This window comes from Podarcis erhardii (genome assembly GCF_964252035.2).
Source record: "Podarcis erhardii genome assembly, chromosome: 4".
Classification (NCBI taxonomy): Eukaryota; Metazoa; Chordata; class Lepidosauria; order Squamata; family Lacertidae; genus Podarcis; species Podarcis erhardii.
Genome location: NC_138508.1, coordinates 38,562,088 through 38,582,733, shown reverse-complemented (window position 1 = coordinate 38,582,733; position 20,646 = coordinate 38,562,088). Strand labels below are relative to the sequence as shown.

The 20,646-nt window shown below is 42.1% G+C and overlaps 1 protein-coding gene across 1 annotated transcript in view; it reads left to right on the top strand.

The window, feature by feature from the left end:
* MYH15 (myosin heavy chain 15) overlaps positions 1-19,579 on the top strand; it is an 86,240-nt gene extending 66,661 nt beyond the window's left edge. The window contains exons 34-42 of the mRNA XM_081859573.1: positions 6,217-6,332; positions 7,068-7,260; positions 8,555-8,758; positions 10,138-10,263; positions 11,763-11,933; positions 12,229-12,333; positions 13,040-13,135; positions 15,437-15,574; positions 19,445-19,579. Coding sequence (XP_081715699.1) covers positions 6,217-6,332; positions 7,068-7,260; positions 8,555-8,758; positions 10,138-10,263; positions 11,763-11,933; positions 12,229-12,333; positions 13,040-13,135; positions 15,437-15,574; positions 19,445-19,462 — 1,167 coding nt within the window. The 3' untranslated portion in view covers positions 19,463-19,579. The remainder of the gene's footprint in view (positions 1-6,216; positions 6,333-7,067; positions 7,261-8,554; positions 8,759-10,137; positions 10,264-11,762; positions 11,934-12,228; positions 12,334-13,039; positions 13,136-15,436; positions 15,575-19,444) is intronic.
* Positions 19,580-20,646: the final 1,067 nt, after the last annotated feature.

The following is a 20,646-nucleotide window of genomic DNA, read 5'->3' as shown; positions in this document are numbered from 1 at the left end:
GGGCAGCGATGGGAAAATCACAGCCCTCCAGATATTGCCCAATCCCGAGTTCCTTTGTCCCCAGTCAACATGGTCAATGGCCATGGATGATGGGAGTTGTAGTCCCATAACATTTTGAGCACCACAGGCACCCTATCCTTGGTTAGCATATGGTGATGCGCCAGAACTACAAGTCTATACAGAGTGCTGCATCAACAAAGACTATTCCCCTGCACAGGGATTGACAAGTACTGTAATGGCTTGTAGGCAGCAGTACCCCAAAGCGAGGTTCTGGTCCCTGGTGACCTTGCCAAAACATGTTCAAGTGTTGTTTTCTTTATCTGTGCCTGCACAATGCAATTAAGATATAGATAGTATAGATAGATGATAGATAGATAGATAGATAGATAGATAGATAGATAGATAGATAGATAGATAAACACACATGCACAATACATTGGAAACAATAAAAAATTTTTTTTAAAACAATAATAAACGAACACATATGTAAGAAAGAGGGATTCTACACTTCATATCTCATCTCTCATTTGGATTTTAATGCAATATGCAAATAGACCTATCTGGATGTAATGTGAGACTGTACAGCACGTTCTCCCCAAGTGTGAAGGTTTTGTAGCTCGATGGTGCTGACCATTCCTGGTTTCCAGACACAGTCTAGAGAATCAAGTGATCTTGAGGATCAAATTATATGAATCTCATAACTGGGATTCTCTTTCTCTTTTTACAGCAGATGTAGGGATGTTGATTTCCCCTCCCTGCCATTTGCTTGCTGGAAATCCCCCCCCCCTCAAAACAAAACAAAACACTGTTGAATGCTGCTGGTTAGCCTCAAATAAGTGGCATGAGGGGCCAATTTCACTGGGAAAACAGAATGGGGCTGGTGGAACTGTTAAATCTTTCTCCCCCTGATACCATGCTCCCAATCTGAATTAACTTAACTTCTGTTGTTAGTTAAAAAGAGATGAGAATCTCAGTCATGGAATTTGAAAAAGATATGCTGAATGTACCCCCAAGACTTTCACGAGATCATTGGTTCCCTACACAAGTAGGATGAGATTGAATATTTGAGTACTCTTGATGCAGGCAAAATTCTAGCACCTTTTGGGGAGAGTAGGGGCTTACCTTGAAATAAGAGCCTAGGATTTCTCTTCTCCTTTCTTTTAATTTTCTTTTATGCCTGGCCACTGTTTCAAGCTAACTACAGTCATCCATCAGCCTCATTCCCAGGAGTGTTTTTGGAGGGAGGAAAAATGGTTGCTCATATCTACTGTGATACAGCCAATGCCATCAGGATAATGTGAGGACTGGAAAGCTAATATACCCCCCAAATCACTTTTATTTTTATGAAGCTAGAGTGAATATATTCTTAAAAGCCATCAGTTATTCTCATGAGCGCCTGAAACATTTTGGCTTCCCCACCTGGCACCTGCATTTGCTGTGATATCTGGAGGTTTGTTCAGTGCATTGGAACATGATTTGTTTATATTGTGGAATAATTTAGCATCACCAAGGGCATTTTCATGAATTAACCTTAAAAAATCACACATCATTGGGTTTTTTTAAAGTTCCATTTCTTCATCTGTTAGAAATGTTTGGAATACTTGAAAATAAGATTTAGCTTAAGCTATGTAATTTTTATCAAAATCTTTTCTTTCTTTTTTTCATCTTGCAGGCTGTTTTGTACTTTGCAGGGATTTCCCCTCCAAATAAAAAGGTGTTGCTATCAGAGCAGAGGAACAGCATGTTTCATTCCACTGCTTTGAATAGCTAAGCATGATAGATGGTAGATATATTATATTTTTATATATAATATATGTTGCGAATATACTCTAGCTGATTGGTCATAATGCATCAGCTTGTAGTGTGTTCAAGAGCTTTACCTTGACAGATCACCCTAGAACGTGCCATGGCATATTAGTGCTAAAAGCAGCACGGCCACAGATCTGTAAACAAAATTCTTAAGCAGTGTGTCGTACTAACAGACCAATCCTATAGGTCTCCATTAACTGCAGAAATGCTTTCAAGGCATTCTCCCAGCCCTTTAGCTGTTTGGATTGCATATGGTATCATCCCACCCCTGGCCTTTGCTGATGCATAATTTCTGCTTTTCTGTTGTGGCAGTATTGGGATTCAAATGTCTTTGGCAGGGGCTGCACATTACTAGTGGTGGTGGTTCTGGGCCAGGGACTGGTGCTTGGAAACACCAAAGAAAGCTGCAAGCCATTTGGGAACATTCAATATTATTTACAAAGGTGGGGGTTTGTTTTCCAGTTGTCTGGTATTCCTAGACATCCACACTAAAGAGAACAGCTCCAAAGGCCTGATACAGTCAAGCCACGTATCCTCTAAACTCTACCAGCACCCTGCTCTCCCTCTCCAAAAGCCCCATTACTCTGCTGTGGTAGTTATTGTACAGAAATTGGAACCCGGCTAAGCCATACATCTTTCCTCTTGCTAACTCAAGATGGGGGAAGTTCACAGCCCCCTTCTGAACACTATCCAAATATTAGAAAGCTTGAGTCAGCTGTAGATCACCAACAGTTTCAATATAGGAATTATGTACCTTACTGCTTCCATGATTTGAGACCCACCAAGAACGAATTATTTGCTTAGGATATGAGGCAGCCAATATTAAGTGGCTGCCTTTTGATGCTAATTTAGTAGAAACCCCTCCTTTCCCCTCTTGCACAAATGGGTTTTTATTAGGAGGCGCATGAGTGAAATATTACTTATGCAAATAGTGCATGATGTATTTTTTTGTGTGTGTGTTGGCTATTATCCTGGAGTAAAAAAAAACCCCTCTATCCTTCATAGTACGTTTCAAAATTCTCTGACTTTTGTCACAATCCGAAAGCAATATTGAACAGCATTCAGCCAGATATTGCCTCTGTCTTTTATTTCTAAAGGTAGTAGATGCCAAACTATATCCAATAACTATAGGTAAAGGTAAAGGGACCCCTGATCATTAGGTCCAGTCGTGGCCGACTCTGGGGTTGCGACGCTCATCTCGCTTTATTGGCCGAGGGAGACGGCGTACAGCTTCCGGGTCATGTGGCCAGCATGACTAAGCCGCTTCTGGCCAACCAGAGCAGCACACGGAAATGCCGTTTACCTTCCCGCCAGAGTGGTACCTATTTATCTACTTGCACTTTGACGTGCTTTCGAACTGCTAGGTTGGCAGGAGCAGGGACTGAACAATGGGAGCTCACCCCATCGCAGGGATTTGAACCGCCAACCTTCTGATCGGCAAGTCCTAGGCTCTGTTGTTTAACCCACAGCACCACCTGTGTCCCATCCAATAACTATATAAAGACCTTATTTGATTCTGTCTGACAGATTGTTTAAATCAGGTAAACTTGTTGCTTCATTTGCACTGCTTTTGCTAATAACTGAATGACACAGATTTTCCGGATGGCATCTGCTGATGACCGGATAGTCAAGAACTCCACAGACCCTGACTGATCTTCATATTGTGGGCAATGATTATCTAGTGCATAGTATGGTGGCATAAACTGTACACAAAGAAAAACAAATTTCCATTTTTATGGATGTTGAGAGAGAATTAAACAGCCCTTAGAGCCCCTGTAACCCATTTACCTTATTTACCGTATAGATTTAGCTCCACAACACTCTTACATTCACAAATACACACAGTCCAGCCAAATCTCCATGTCTTTTGCAGTCCCTAGACTGCAGAAATGCCAAGTTCTTCCTTGACTTATCTCAGTGTCAGTCCCCAAACCCCCAGCCTTACCACTTAAGTTTTTCTTTTTTTTATCACCTTCCATGCCTCTTTGCTTCTCAGCTGATGGAGGGGAGAACTCTTATGCATATTTAATATAAACTCTGCAAAAAGATTTTGCAAGAAGAGGGAAAAGAGATGAACTTGATGGCCAAAACAGACACGACAGTGCAATCTTATACCTGTCTACTCAGGTATAAGATTGCAATACTCACTGATTGCAATGATCCCAGGTATGTATGTGAAGGATTGCAGGTGAAATGTGTGAATGCATTTGATATAATCCCCCCCCCCTCCAACTTTAACAACAGTAGCTGTGGGGAAAGGTTACTCCTTCCAGTCTCACTTCTTAAGAGCCTGCCACAACATCCCATATCATAGAAGTTGAAACCGGAGCAAATTACATCAATTCTTCTGATAGCAAAACCAGACTTTCTTCTTATTGATATTTTAGGGGATCAATAAGAAGTCTTGTCAGCTAAAGAGGATATTTGTGCAGGAATAAACTGAAAGACTGTAACTTACATCTTGAGTCCACTGACGTAGATGCTAGAACAACATAAGCAGTGTCTTACATGAGGCAAGCTCCCAGAGCACCCTTTGCTAAAGGAAAATACTCTAGCAAAGCTGTGCTGGTGCTACTTATGAAGCTGCTCTGACATCACTTTGGTTGCTACCCAATGCTCATTAACCTGAGAACAGCGTCAGGGCAAGGCATTGCATCGCCTGAGGTGGGCTGTTGCCACTGTCTTCGTCCTCTGCCTCCACTGCAGCTGCCTCCTCCTGTCCCACATTAACATGCAGGCTCACCTAGTCAAACACTTGCTGACAGCAGCATAAGAATCACTTCTAAGATAACCGGGATCACCACACGCCTCAGTGTCAAACTCTAAGAAAGAGCTCCTTCATCAGAGCAAAGCATTGTTTGCTGGGTGGCCCCAGAGAGTGCTTGTGCTGCCCCTGCTTTGCCGCAGTGGCGGAAATTATGGCTGAATACTGTTTACGGACGTGGGTGACGCTGTGAGTTAAACCATAGAGCCTAGGGCTTGCCGATCAGAAGGTCGCAGTTTGAATCCCCGCAACGGGGTGAGATCCCGTTGCTTGGTCCCTACTCTTGCCAACCTAGCAGTTCGAAAGCACGTCAAAGTGCAAGTAGATAAATAGGTACCACTCCGGCGGGAAGGTAAACGGCGTTTCTGTGTGCTGCTCTGGTCCGCCAATAAAGCGAGATGAGTGCCAGAACCCCAGAGTCGGCCACGACTGGACCTAATGGTCAGGGGTCCCTTTACCTTTACTGTGTATGGAAACCTGTGGTCCTCCAGGTGTTGTTGGACTTCAGCAAGCCCCAGTCAGCACAGTCAATGGCCCAAGATGTAGTCCAATAGCAGCTGGGGGGCCACAGACTTCCCATTGCTGCTTTAAAATTTAAGAGTCTTTCCTACCCTAGGCCACCTCACCCACATTGCCTCAATCTTAGGAAGGGGGGATGTAGGCCTGGGCTCCCCTGCAGTGGCAAATGCTATTTAATGCTTGCTATAGAAGCAAAAGCAGAAGTGCTTCATAGTGGATTGGTGACTAGGCGGCAACTGCAGTGGTGACAGCGGCAATGGCAGGTTCATCTGCTGCCTGAACCACACAGCTAATGCTAGGGCTGGCCCTGAGTCAAGGGGGCTCCCTAGCCAAAGGAATGCACACGGCAGATAGTTACCTCTGTATTGTCAAAGCTCACACTTACAGTAGGCTCCAGGTACCACACAGGCTGGTTTAGCATCTAGGCAGCTATTGCCAGGTCTGAGCTCCATGGAGCAGTTGCAACAACAGGGAGCCATGTCCTCTTCACCAGCTTATGTATCTTCCCCCAACAGGCTGTGCACACACAGCCAGAGATTATGCCTGTGTGGAAGCTGCTACTGCTCTTCTCACTTCCACCCGCTCCTGATTCTGTGAGACAGTGGTTCAGGAGAGGGTGAGGAAGGACCCAGCCCTTCACTTGCTGACCCACCTGTTCCTCTAGCTCTGAAACTTCCCTTGCTTCTGACTCTTGCTATCACTGTACCCCTCTCCTGGGTCATACTTCACCGGTGGACACTCATGAGCGTCCTACCAGTCACTGACACCCTGCCTGACACCCTGCAATCCTATAGATGACTACTTAGGTTAAGTCTCACCGAGTTCATTGGGAGATCCTTCCAAGTAACCATACGTAGGATTGCAGGCCTAAGTCCCTTTGTGCACAATGGGACTTACTTCTGAGTAGACATACATAGGATTGCACTATTAGGGTGGGATAAACATAGCTGTTGATATCCCTTGATTCTCACTCCTAGAGACCCATGCAGCTGCAGAAAGCTTCATTCCTTAGACACTAGAATTGGATCCTATGTATGTTCCATTGCACAATGAAGCATAGGATTAGGCTGCATATTTCAAAGTTATTATCTCCGAGTTGTTAATATGCATTATATATATTTTAGGGGGCTCTGGAACATGAAGAAAGCAAGACATTGCGTTTTCAACTGGAACTTTCCCAAATTAAAGCAGACTTTGAAAGAAAACTGGCAGAAAAAGATGAAGAAGTTGATAATTTCAGGTATAGTATGCACACAAGGCAATTAACAGAGCCAAGTTATATATGAAGTGTGATTTTTAAAAAGAACAGGGTTGGATCTAAAAGAAAACAAGATTTCTAGTTTTAGTATTTCTCAGCATCCAGAGTAGGTTAACTGAACTTAGATGCAGTTTAAACTAATGGGACTTGAATCATGAATATCTTCCCCCATGGAATTCAATAGAACCTAGTCTGGCTCCAACACAGATTTTTTGTTTCTTTTTAAGAACTAGACACAAATGATCAGTGTATCTCTTACCAATCACCAGAATTTCTCAAACTTGTCCTGGCAGTAACACATTATGTAGAAGAGGGCAATTTTCTTCTGCTTATGTATCTGTTTTGCCATCTGTACATGCTGTCTTAATTTGCAAGAATGTTGTTAAGGCTGATTGATAATTACTGTCTGCACAATATGTTGACAAAAGATACATTAATAAACAAGAGGCAATAAACAAAAAAAAACCTGGAATCTTTCACAGTTGAGCGTATTTCAGGGAAGAGATTCAAAATGAAATGATTTTACAGAGAGAAGTAAGAAGATCTGGAGATGGGAATGGAGGGGAATGCTGGATTTTCCTATTTACTCTTTATGCTAAAAACCTATATGTGAAAAGGTAGACTTCACTAGCAGCACAGGGCATTGCTTGAAGTCGAAAATTAGGAAAAGAGAAGCCTGTGCCCACATTTGCTTACATAACACGATTTCAAAATCAGGAGAAACCAGCAACGTGCCATAGACACATTACAGTCCACCTTGGATTCGGAAGCCAAGAGTAGAAATGAGGCCATTCGACTGAAGAAGAAGATGGAAGGAGACCTCAATGAGATGGAAATCCAGCTCAGCCATGCTAACCGGCATGCCTCTGAGGCAACAAAGACCACACGCATCCTTCAGGCTCAAATAAAGGTACTTCTTGTTGCTTGTGGGAACTGGGCATTAACAAAAAGTATTCTGACCGATTGGACTCAAAATAATGATAATTATAATAATGATAATATTTATACCCTACCCATCTGGCTGGGTTTCCCCAGCCACTCTGGGTGACTCCCAACATAATATTAAAAACATGATAAAACATCAAACATAAAAAACTTCCCTAAACAGGGCTGCCTTCAGATGTCTTCTAAAAGTCAGATAGTTGTTTATTTCCTTGACATCTGACGGGAGGGTGTTCCACAGGGCAGGTGCCACTACTGAGAAGGCCCTCTGCCTGGTTCCCTTTAACCTCACTTCTTGCAGTGAGACAGGCATAGGCAAACTTGGCCCTCCAGATGTTTTTGCCTACAACTATCATGATCTCTAGCTAACAGGACCGGTGGTCAGGGATGGTGGGAATTGTAGTCCCAAAACATCTGGAGGGCCAAGTTTGCCTATGCCTGCAGTGAGGGTACTGCCAGAAGGCCCTCGGAGCTAGACCTCAATGCTGAAAGATGGGGATGGGGATGCTCCTTCAGCTTCAAACTTAGAGTTAGAAGGCAAACAAGAAGTTACCTTTCCCTTGTAGTACTAAAGTGGTTTCTGGGGAAATACTTGCAACCTGGGGAGAATGTGAGGGAAGGTGTTTAACCTTTTCCTGTCCTCTCCCCCACGCCAATTTTATTGAGCATTCATTCTGAGTTGTTTGCAAGGCAATTATACAACAATGAGCATTCTTATTTGCTTCTAAGGTGTTTATATCCCTTCATGTTAACCATTTCATACATTTCAGTGCAGTTCCCCATCACTTTCCTAACAGCAAAAAGTCCATTGCAAAGAAAAGTGGATTCATTGTGCTAGGTGGGGATAGGGAACCTCCCTCCACAGCCTGATTAGTCCTGCCAGGTCTACCCATTTGGCCTACCAGGTCATTTTGGCCAAGCCATGACCATCTGCCCTACACCTGACATCATATATGGTAAAGGTGAAAACCACATATGGGACAGGTGAAACCACAGTAGGAAAATGAAAGGGGGTTCCAGGCACTCCTGGGCTGGATCAGGGGTGCCTTTGAAGCTCCAACCATCGGCTGACTGCCAGGGCTTCAAAGCACAGTGCCCCCTTGGTTGAGGAACAGGATTCCCTGCACTACAATACAGTCAATCCTAACCCTGAAAGACAGCGATATGAGGGATCCCATCTATAAGATTCCTTCTCTGCATAACAGGAGTAAAGCCTGACTTCATTGGGCCCAGTGTGTGACCATGCTGCTGTTTTTCTCCAGGAACTGCAAGTACAACTTGATGATTCAACACACCTGAATGAAGACTTCAAAGAGCAGCTGGCAGTCACTGACCGACGTAACACTCTCCTCCAGTCTGAGTTGGATGAGCTCAGAGCTCTGCTGGACCAGACAGAACGTGGTCGTAAATTGGCAGAGCAGGAGCTGCTGGAAGCCACTGAACGTGTGAACCTTCTGCACACCCAGGTTGTTATGCCAAATGTTGTTTCCCTAACCTGCCGCACCCCCCATCACATTAGATCATAAACCAGACATTCTTACATAGAGTAGTGACTCAGAGCAATGCAGGTTTCAGACAAAGTATGACCCCATTAACAAGGGTACACAAAATTCTTGAGGGGGGGAAGAAATTAAAGCGGAAAAAAGTAATTTTAACACATTTATAGTTTGAAAGCCTCTAGATAAAAGAAAAATAGCTTTGCTGAACATTTCTGTGACATCTACCACCTTTTAAAATTGTCTAGTTTGCCTCCCGTTGTGCTCTCTTTCTGTCAAAATGATCTCTTTCATGATTTTACTCTTCGCTTATCCCAGTCTCTGCTACAATAACATTAAAGACTTATCCCTGTCAAGGGAGAGTTTAGAGTATTTACCCAGGTTCCATTGTTTTAAAATTGGCCTTACCTATATTGTTCAGAGTGAACTGTGCCTTAGAGTGGACTGTTCTCAATAAATATAGCCTTTCTTTATTGCTAAAAATGTTTTCAATGTCCAAGTTTCAAAAATATGACACCGACCACTACTTCTGAGAACTTTCCAATATGAAACAGCTGAGTTGATAATAAAACATTAGCCGTTTTGGCACAGATATTATGTTCTTTATTGCTGTTGTCAACCATACTGAGATCAGGACATGATCCAGCCAATATTAACTACCTTTAAATCCAATTATTTTAGCAGGTAACAGTTAATTGTAAATCTTTCTTATGGAAATAATGAGATTTACAAATGCATCATTTTGGCTCAATCACACTCTAGCTCTCTCTTTCACAGATTAGCATAAAAGTATCTGTTCAATACTGATTGTGTGCTTAATTACCCAGAGAAGTGGGTTAAGTGATATTTGGGTTACTTTGATGAGGGATGCTTTCAAATGTCATTTTTTTCACATCAGGTGTAAAAAGCAAAAGACATTCCTACACTACTGAATTAATTTCTCTCATAAATTCTGATGCTGAAAACCGAGGGCAATATTCGATACTAATCTTACTCAGAGTAGACAATTTAAATCAATGGCTTTAAGCTGCATGTCCATACATTTCACTAGGTCTGCTCTGAGTATGACTAATGGTAGATATTCTGATTCTATCTTAAAGCAAAAACGTGGCATTATTGATACTTTTGGTCTGTTCTATATCTCTAATTCTATTGTCTGCCTAGGAACTACAAAGGTAGTTAATGGGACACATTCGCAAGTGCACCCAAGTATAATTTGTGAATTATACCCACCCACCCCCAAGTACAATGTGTGAATAGCCTCAGTGTAGCACTAGTCCTAGAAGGTGATAAAGATGATCATGTGTCCCTGAAGGATCTTCCTTTCTCCTCTTCCTTTCAAACTCAAGAATACAAGCCTGATCAACCAGAAGAAGAAGCTGGAGACTGATATCTCTCAAATGCAAAATGAAGTGGAGGAAGCCATCCAGGAGTGCAGGAATGCCGAAGAAAAGGCCAAAAAAGCAATCACTGATGTAAGTAGACAGCTTATTCCTGCTTGCACAGATGTCCAGTCTTATTCTTCCTGGTTTGCTGATCTTTCATTGCCCATGGTTTTCATTTCTGAGTCAATTACTGCTTTGCATGCTGGCAAGTCAGGGACTGTGAAAATTTATTTATTTAGACTCACTAACAGTGGTGTTCTCTTGTCTTCAGAGGTCATATATGTTAGAACATCTATCATAATTTAGAAGGATGTTTGACATTTTTATAGTGAAAGTGACCTTTTCTCCCCATATATCTTCATGCAGATTGGCTTTCACTGCATTTCAAAAACCCAGATGTGAAATTTGGTGAAAATTGGTAGAATAACAGCAGTGTTCCTAAATTGGGTGGGAGAAGCATTTGCCTCTCTGAAATATTAACTGTCTGTTTCAGATTTTTCCTATTGTCAACTCTCGTGATAATTATAAATGTGCTCAGTTACAGCTTAAACAGAAAATGGCTCAAGTGTAGGGATATAATAAAGTGATATCCGTATATAATACCAATGTGTACAACAACTCACATTGTGCTTAATTATACTACATGAAGTTATAAATAAAATTTATAGACTGGTGACTGGAAGCGGCCGTCGAGACCACATAACACTGGTCTTAAAAAACCTACATTGGTGCTGACCTTTAAAGCCCTAAACGGTGCTGACCTTTAAAGCCCTAAACGGCCTCGGTCCAGTATATCTGAAGGAGCGTCTCTACCCCCATCGGTCTACCCAGACACTGAGGTCCAGCACCGAGGGACTTCTGGCGGTTCCCTCACTGTGAGAAGCCAAGTTACAGGGAACCAGGCAGAGGGTCTTCTCGGTAGTGGCACCTGCCCTGTGGAACGCCCTCCCACCAGATGTCAAAGAGAACAACAACTACCAGACTTTTAGAAGATATCTGAAGGCAGCTCTTTTTAGGGAAGCTTTTAATGTTTGATGTATTACGGTATTTTAATATTTTTTTGTAAGCCACCCAGAGTGGGGTATAAATAAATTATTATTATTATTATTATTATTATTATTATTATTATTATTATTATTATTAAATTTTAGACTAAGGGCTCATCCAGCCTTATGCTTGTCCCATGCCTAGGAAGCATGGGTACAAGCGGTTTTGTCCCTGGAAAACACACCCTTCGGCGATAAATCAGAGGCAACATCCATCTTGAGAAAATTTTATTTATGTTTGCTCCAATTCAGATTTTTTTGGGGGGAAGTGGTAGGGCAAAGGCAAGTCTGGATGAGCCCTAAGTCCTAGAAATGGTTCATTACTTTCTCCAGATCGAGGGAACCTGTGATCCACCAAATGCTGTTGGACTCCAACTCCCATTGGCCCCAGTCAGCATGTCCAATGGTCATGCATGATAGGATTTGTAGCCCTTCCTCCTGTTATAGATATTTCCCAGGATTTTGTAGTTGTCTCAAATCACCAAAATTATTGGGACTCATTGTTTGTTTGGGGTGGCGTTTCACACATTTATGTTATTATAGGCAGCAATGATGGCCGAAGAACTGAAAAAAGAACAAGACACCAGTGCTCACTTGGAGCGAATGAAAAAGAACATGGAACAGACCATTAAAGATCTACAAAAGAGACTGGACGAAGCAGAGCAAATTGCTCTAAAAGGGGGCAAGAAGCAGATTCAAAAGCTGGAATCCAGGGTAGGCTTCTAAGAGTCCACCTTTAGAACCTGTTGTGCCAGCCTCCTTGGAAAATGGTTGGCATGTTCATTTTTAAAACGGAAGCTCAGTTCTGGCTAGAGCAGTAATGTTTTATTTTGAAATGCTAAGTGCTGGAGAATGATGTAAAAGAGCACTCAACAAACGTGCCAAAAGCTTTTGAATATATATTTATAAAGCACGTTCTGAAGACCTATTGCTACGACTAAGTTCTTTGAGCTATTCCTATGAGGCAGAGCCCAACAGGAGCACATAAACGCTTTTGATTCTGCTTCAGGTCCGCGAGCTGGAAAATGAACTAGAGGCAGAAGCCCGCCGCAATACGGAATCTCAGAAAGGAGTCCGCAAATATGAAAGGCGCATCAAAGAGCTGACATACCAGGTAATAATAACTAAAGTGGGTGAACTGAAATATTGCGCTAGGACAAATACACGTAATTTCCAATCACAGAAACTTGTTCTGATGTAAAGCAGCATTACCAAAGACTTTATATATTATAGGCAGCAGCTAACAGCCTGCAGGCGATTCTCTACCACTTTTCTTTTCCTTCTGGCTCTTTCATCTCCATGCTGACTAAAATAGCTTTGTGGGATGAAGGACAGAGAGATGTCTGAGTCAAAGGAGGAAATGTTCTTATCTCACCAGCACTCTTCAGTTTCTGTCTCTTCCTCTGCCTGAACCTCTGACTCATTCCAGGAAACACTGAAGCAAGGGAATGAGAATGAGGATTGGTAGCTGAGAGGTCAATGGAATTCTCCAAGCATCCCTATAGCTAGTATGTTGCAGCTGATAGAGTACCGGACTTGCAAAATTTGGGCTCGAAATCTTTGTTCAACCACACATTTTTTCTGGGTGAAGTTCACTGTGCAACTTACTATCAGCAGAAACCTCAAGAGGATGTCTGTGAGATAAAATGGAATGACCCAATTTAAGTCATCCAGAGCTCATTGGAGGAAGGCTAGGATAAAAATTAGATAGAGTCGCTTAGTTCCGTAATTCCAGATTGCCAGTGAAACAAGCTATCTAACTCTGAGGAGTGGATGGTTGCCAAGTTAACACTTATTTTTTTCCTATTTGTTCTACAAAGGCAGAAGAAGACAAAAAGAACTTAACAAGGATGCAGGAGCTGATTGATAAGCTGCAGGTGAAAGTGAAAAGCTACAAGCATCAAGCAGAAGAAGCTGTAAGTTGGTACAGTGTAATGTGTGGCTCTTATCAAATCAGTAATTCACCTAATTTCTGACTGGAGTTGTATTATTCAAACCGGGAAAGGAAGACAAACTGCTGATGTGTGACAACAACACTGCACAAACAGGTATCATCAAATCGCCTCAGAATCCTGAACATTGCAGCAATTTCTCTTCCCTTTTTGAAAAGCACCTTCAAAAGCATGGAGGAAAATTTAGAGAGTACATGTAAATCTCCTACTAATGATTTTGAAAACTGTGGGGCACAGAGAGCTGTGTCATTGCTTTGACCCTAAGTCCAGAATGTTTCCAAACTCCAGTTTTTTAAATGGTTTTCTTTTCCTCAGCCACACCAGACCTTTCCAAAACATCTAATTTTACAACAAGAAAAACTTGAATTGGAAGCACAAATAAATTAGGCACAGTTACTTAATTTTGTTCAGTTTCCATAAACGGGTTAAAAAAACAACAACACAGCACTGAAGCTTTTCAGTTTTGGAATATTTGCTGTATTTTTATTTTTATTTTAAATCCCATCTCCTCCCCCTAAGAAATAAGGATGCAGACCTTCAGCAAATTGCTGTGCTGTGAAGCACCCCTATTCACTGTCAATCATGCCTCAGTCTGTCAGACTTCATTCCATTTTCCTCCCTGCTAGTTTTCTATGTATACCTCTTCCCTACCTTGGAAAAAGGGTTAGGCAGCATTTCATGGTCACTGGGCACACTCAGTCTTGAATAGGCCGTCTTGATAGGTTCTCGCAACCTTAAAGGCTACTTTCTCAAGATATTTTGTACTGCTGGAACCTTGCATGTTCCTTCTCATCTGCTGATACTGCCGTCTTACGTGGGAGTGGTGCAGTTTTGGCTTCATACACAACAGCACGCATGCTGCATCTCTTACCACAAACAGAGAGGATGATGTTTCTGCTGCATTCCATTATCTACAACAAATCTAAACACAGTTTCATCTCACAGAATGGAAAATGAACGATACTTTGGTACAGAATCATTTGTCTAAGGCATTCCAGTGCTTGACAAAATGATGCTGCTGTCAGAAAACATTTCACTCTGTATTCCCGTTTTCGCTTCAGCGAATACCACAGACAGATCTTCTAACTTAATGCACTAAAGATCTGAAACAGAGTAGTATGTGTTTACTAAAAGTGTCTCAACGTATTTGGAGTTCCATAGCACAGCCACTGGCTGTACAAGCAACTTTCACATGGCTTTCTGCCTAGAATGAGAGTTCTCAAAGGGCGAGGCCTACTTACAGCAGTAAAATCTGTTGCTGAGCATTCCTGTAAACTCAGATGTTTACATTTCTGGATTAAGTCACAAGGCTGATTATGGAACTGTTTATGGAGTCTATGGATATGTCTTTCCCAACTTGGTGTCTTCTAGATGTTCTTGAATTCCATTATCCCTGACTTTAGGTGGGTGACTCTATCAATTCTTATTTCTCTCTTAAGTTCCACATCAGTCTGCAATTCTTAAAAAATCTTTGCAGAAGATCACCAGCATTTTAGTGTGAATTTCTCCTAATTTGCATTTTACAACAGTTATATGCATTTTTGTACACATTACGTGGCTGGAGAACTGCATTGCCAAAGTTGGATATGTGCGAAAGTCAAAGGATGAGTATTTCAGTTCATGCATTATTTTGGAAAGTGAAAAATTCATAGGCTCATCTTTAAATGTAAACTGAATCAGATTTCTCTTCCATTCCTATCTCTAACTGTTTGCCATGCTGGCTGGAGATGATGGGAGTTGTAGTCCAATAACATCTAGAGGGCATCAAAGGTTGCCTTATTTAGTCTTGGAGACCTTTGTGATAATACCACAACTTGAGGGTCTAGAGCAGTGGTTCTGAACATGTGGGTCCCCAGATGTTGTTGGACTACAACGCCCATCATCCCTGAGCTCTGGCCTTGCTAGCTAGGGGTGATGGGAGTTGTAGTTCAACAACATCTGGGGACCCACAAGTTGAGAAAGGCTGGTCTAGAGCAATTTGCTATTTCTTCACCACAGAATGTGGAATTTTTCTACTCTGTTTGCTTTCCAATTAAAGGCTTGAAATCACTACCTGCCATCTACCAAACTCTCTCACTGATCACTGATGGCCTCCCAGATGGACTTTTAAAGATGAAATTGCCTTTCCTGTGTAGCAAATCCCACAAAGTTCCATGAAATGTTTACCACTGACTCACACATGCTTTTCACAAGTAGTGGAAGGTCCACCAGTTGCTAGATTATGGAGGCAAAGCACTTTCGATGTTATTTTCTCCCTCCTACCAGGAAGCTCAAGCCAACCAGTACCTTGCAAAGTACAGGAAGCAGCAGCATGAGTTGGATGATGCTGAAGAACGAGCCGAAATAGCTGAATCCCAGGTCAATAAGCTCAGGACCAAGTCAAGAGATATTGGCATAAAAAAGGTAAGTCAAGCGAATCGGGGGAGAATGTTTCTGGTAGAACCTTCAGAAAAGCAGGGCAGGACATTGGAGTGAGATGAGGATTTCGCGGGCCTGCATCTCAGACAACCCATCTATATGCCTGCGTACTTGGAATAGTCTTTCCTATTTCTCCTCTGCCTGCCCAGTTTGGGAGAAGGGGAAGCAATTACAGCCTCATGGGTTGACTCCTGAGGTCCCAAAATGCAGCTAAGAAGCACTGAAGGCTAAATCTTTCTTGACAGTTTACAGCTGAGCAAGGTATGCAGCAAATAACACTACAAAGGCAGAGCAGTGAATGAAACACTGCAGACTGCAGGAAGCCATTCTGTTGTGGAATGCTTGTTATTCCAAGCCAAACTGCATGGTATCAATATATTAATTTAGTCTAGGCAAAACCAGATAATGCCCAACACATATTAATCACTCAAACTCTATGTTTTGCCCATGTAATGATGCCTTTGGAGCTACTGTAATTAATATAAGAATTAATCCTCAAAGGTGCAATCCAGATCTATTAAAATCAATGTGGAGGGTTGACAATGATTTTGTTAGGATTTGGATTACATCCTAAAACCAGCTAAAGCTAGCAGTTAACAACCTTGGCACTGGCTTATTTGCATTATTTTGGCAGCTGGAACTCATAGTTTCTGGTTATATCAACATTATTTTCTCTAATGATGGGTATTGAGAAAAATCTTATTCACTAATATAAATGAAAGTCCCCATAGAACAGTAGAGGCTAAGAAGGAAGCCTGTTCTGGCCGACATCCATATTGCATAATCCTATGATGCTGTTGTCATGGCCACCATTCTGAGAGCTCCACGGGGTGACACTAAGGTAGAAAACATAATCGCTTTCAACCTGAGTGAAGCAGCAAAACTTCCTCCTTCACATGATGTCTGTAATAGTCAGAGACTCACAACCATTTCCACTGCAGGTGAGGGAAGTGCCCACATTGCCTGTTGCTTCTTGTTACAAGCAGTTACAACGCTATAATAAATCCCTGTTGTGATTTTGTAATGCACAGTGGAGGTGGCAGTTCCTAGCAATTTTTGGAAACTTGGAGGCGGATAACTCCCCCCCTCCAATCAAAACCATTTAGCTCCTCTTCCTGTTTTTCAAACATTACCAAAAGAATGCTACTCACAAGTAGAAGTGCCTTTCTGCATGCAGGTCAAGCAGTGCTAAATGCAGGTGTTGGACAGGGGGCAAGATCTGGTTAATAGATGGGGAACTGTGTACATGCTGTCATTCAAACATACGAAAAGATTAGACATTGCCTGCTTCTGCTCTTAGAAGTAAATCCTGTGGGATGAGCATAATGTATGTAGCTATAAGTCATTATCACGCTCTTGCCTTTTAGGGTTCCCAAATAGAGAGAGGTGACACAGTAAACAATAATCACATGCACGGTAGGCTTATCATTATGCAAAAAATATTAATAGAATTCTTCCAGAAGTTTTTCAGGCAACAAGAAAAACAACACTCCACCAAACACCCAAAGCCAAGTTTTAGTAAAGAGATTTATCCTTCATTTTACTTTTCCACATTTGTTTGGGCAGCAGAAATCCATGCAGATAAAATGCAAATAGAAAACACAACATTAAAAAAAATACTTCTTAATACATCAGCCCACTTGATATCTTGAAAACGGAGGCTATTCATAATTCGTACATTTAAACCCTGCCAGCACCTAATATCTGGAGAAACATGCTATGCTTTTTAATAACATTGAGGAAGCTGCAACTTTGTTTATCACCACAACACTAGACCCTTACTCAGCCTCTCCATTCCACACAGTTCTTAAAGACACAGATTCCCTTTTAAAGCCAGGAAAACTTTCTGCCCAAAGATTTTCAGAATATCTATCTTTCTCACCTCCTATGGTATGTGGACAGACTGGCTCAAAAAGTCCCCTTCATAGCCTCATTCCCTATAGTGCAGTTTACTTAGAATCATAGAATTGTAGAGTGGGAAGGGACCCCGAGGGTCATCTAGTCCAACCCCTTGTAATGCACGAATCTCAGCCATTCAACCTCTGTTTAAAAACCTCCAAGGAAGGAGAGTCCTCCACTTTCCAAGGGAGTTTGTTCCACGGTTAAACAGCTCTTACTGTCAGAAAGTACCGTATTTTTTGCTCCATAAGGTGTACCTAGTTTTTAGAGGAAAACAAGAAAAGAAAAATTCTGAACAAAACAGTGGATGTATGGATTTTTCTGGTTCATGCTGTGGCCACAGACATGTGATTTGACAGTGAGTTTGGGGTAGCCCAATGCAAAAATCCTGAGGATCCATGTGGATCCGTGCTTTGTAACCAAGTTTTTGTGCCATTGAGGCCCCATGCAACAGTGGGTGCGTGATTTTTTTGGTCCAGGCTGTAGCCATGGACATGCTATGTGATCTGATGGTGAATTTGGGGTGACCCAATGTAAAAATCCTGAGGATCCATGGCCTTTTACCTCCCCACTCCCAGGCAGCCTCCTTTATTGCTAGTGTCTTTTATCTCCCAATCGCTTGCTGATCAGCAGTTTCCTTTCAACACTCCCTTCCCTCTTGTTTGCCTTAGTGTCTTTTCCTTAGCTGGAGTGTTTTTTTGCTCCTCCTTTTCTTCTAATTTCTTTCCTCGTTGTTTTAGTCTTCCTGTCTCCTCTCCTTGCAACTTCCCTGTCTTTATCTCCCCCCTCCCAGGCAGCCTCCTTTATTGCTAGCGTCCCTTATCTCCCCTCCCGATCACTTGCCAATCAGCTGTTTCCTTTCAACACTCCCTTCCCACTTAAAAAAAAACAAACAAACATGATCTGCTTTTTACCCCTGGACAATTCAGCTCCAGGGACCACACACTCGCTCCATAAGATGCACAGACATTTCCCCTTACTTTTTAGGAAGAAAAAAGTGTGTCTTATGGAGCGAAAAATACGGTACTTCCTGAAGTTTAGTCAGAATCCCCTTTCTTATAACTTGAATTCATTGGTTTGACATGTGGCAGCCCTTGGTTACCTATACATCTGCTTCCTATACACTTGGCCCTCTTACATGTAAAGTAAACAGGTAGAACAAACATGTGTGGGGCAAGGATAGCAAGCTCCACCCCTGACTTGCACACCAGAAGAGAATGGGCACTCACCCCGATTGTGGTTGGGCAGCGGTTGCAGCTCAACCCAGTGCTCCCTGGGGCACAATGGAAAACATTATTTTCCTCATGGCTGGACAGTGTAACCCTCCCCTGCTGGCTGAAAAGGCTTGTGGGATTGCCCACCAAAATTTCCATTTGAACTGGCCAATTACGGGGAGTGGGGAGCTAAAGCAGCAGACCAGAGTAAAGAATAAATTAGTTGAACTTAATGGAAGTTATGGCTAATCTATCCCATTGATTCCGGTGGGAATGGTGTTCAAGGAACACAGCAATTCTGCACATGTCTACTCAGAAGTATGCTCCATTGTGCAAAATGGGTCTTACTGCCAAGAAAGTGGGTATGGGATTTCAGCGTCATGCTACCTTGCTACAGTTCACATAGTGCTTTATATGCAAATCATCACTGGATGCCACAGCCATGAGATGGTGCACCATTCCTCATGGATGCTACTGTACATTATTAATTTTGTACTTAGCTATGTGCAAATGACGTGTTGTGCCCTGGTACTTTTTGAAACCTCGTAAGACGTTCTGCGTTGCACTTCTGTCTATATTGTATATTTTTCCTACACAAAAATGCATTCCACGTAGGAAATTCAGGATGAATTCAGTGGGCCATCTTTTCTAGGAAGTGTGTAAAGGATTGTTGCTTTAAAAAGCCATGCAGTCATTTCGGTTGAGCCTAAACTGTGTTGTCATATTTTATAATGTATTTCAGGTTCACGATGAGGAGTAAACCTATTATGCCTTGAGTAGCTGCTGGCTAGACTGGTTCATACATAGAAACCAGCAGCCCACCGCTGAAGCAGAAGAAAACAGGCATCTTAACAAATAAACAAATATCAAATTAAAATCTGCTGATGCCTTTGTTATATGTGTTTTCAGTTGTGTTTCGCAAGGCTTGGTATTTGGATGTGAAAAAACAATTTCAGCACTTTTTATTAGTATTTAGGATGTTGGAGATAAAGTGCAGATTTCACGGGAAAACATTTTGTGGAATCCCCATTGAAATATCTGGAAATTGCTTAATGACTGCCTTTTGATGTGACTTGTACAGGACAGATTTCCACCACTGCCCTAGACCTATGAGCCAGATAGCCTCTTATTCATGATCTAGAGGTTGTCATCTGGTTTAAAGGCACAGTAAAGCATACTAAATGCTCCCATGCCAAGCTTCTGTTTTTGGAAACGCAAGGATTCAAAGAAGGTGAGCTATAGCTTTTTTATTATTTAAAAAGTCCCTTTGAAGACTTTGTAATGAGTTACCTTAGCCAAGAGCAGTCTGTCACATACATGGCCCTAACTCCCAATCAAAGGCTTGTACCAATCTCAAATTCCAGCAGGCTAAATCTTCTAGCATCTCCTCCTTGATGTTGTGAGCTTCAGATCTCCTCTATATATGAAGCTGCTGCAGAGGAAAGATGTGAGACGCATGAGCAGGTGTGTGAGATGACAAGACGTTAGAGATAGGTAATAACTCAGCAGTCACCCAGTTTATGGAGAGATTGAGGCATTCAGATAAAGGAGCCAGGAACTCCATGAAAAGCAGCAAGGGAAATATAGCTCTTATTAGGCTTATGCATGTTACCAATTTTGTCACACTATATTTTCTGCTTTCCATTGACCTTTCCGCTGAAGATTTTCATTGAAAGGGGACATAGCCTGGATCTATAGTATATATTCAGGCATAATCATTCCTATATCTGGAGTCCTACAAAGGAACTTCCCATCACAGCTGGCTGCCACCAGTAGCTGGTGGACAGAAAAAGTTAATTTGTTTTTCTTATTTATCTTAGATAGTGGCTTCAGGGTGCATGACTCTTTACAATAGTGGTAGGGAACCTGAGACCCCCATTGTGATTGGAGTTCAGCTTCCATTGGCCCCAGTCAGTATGACTAATAGTCAAGGACAGGCCTTTG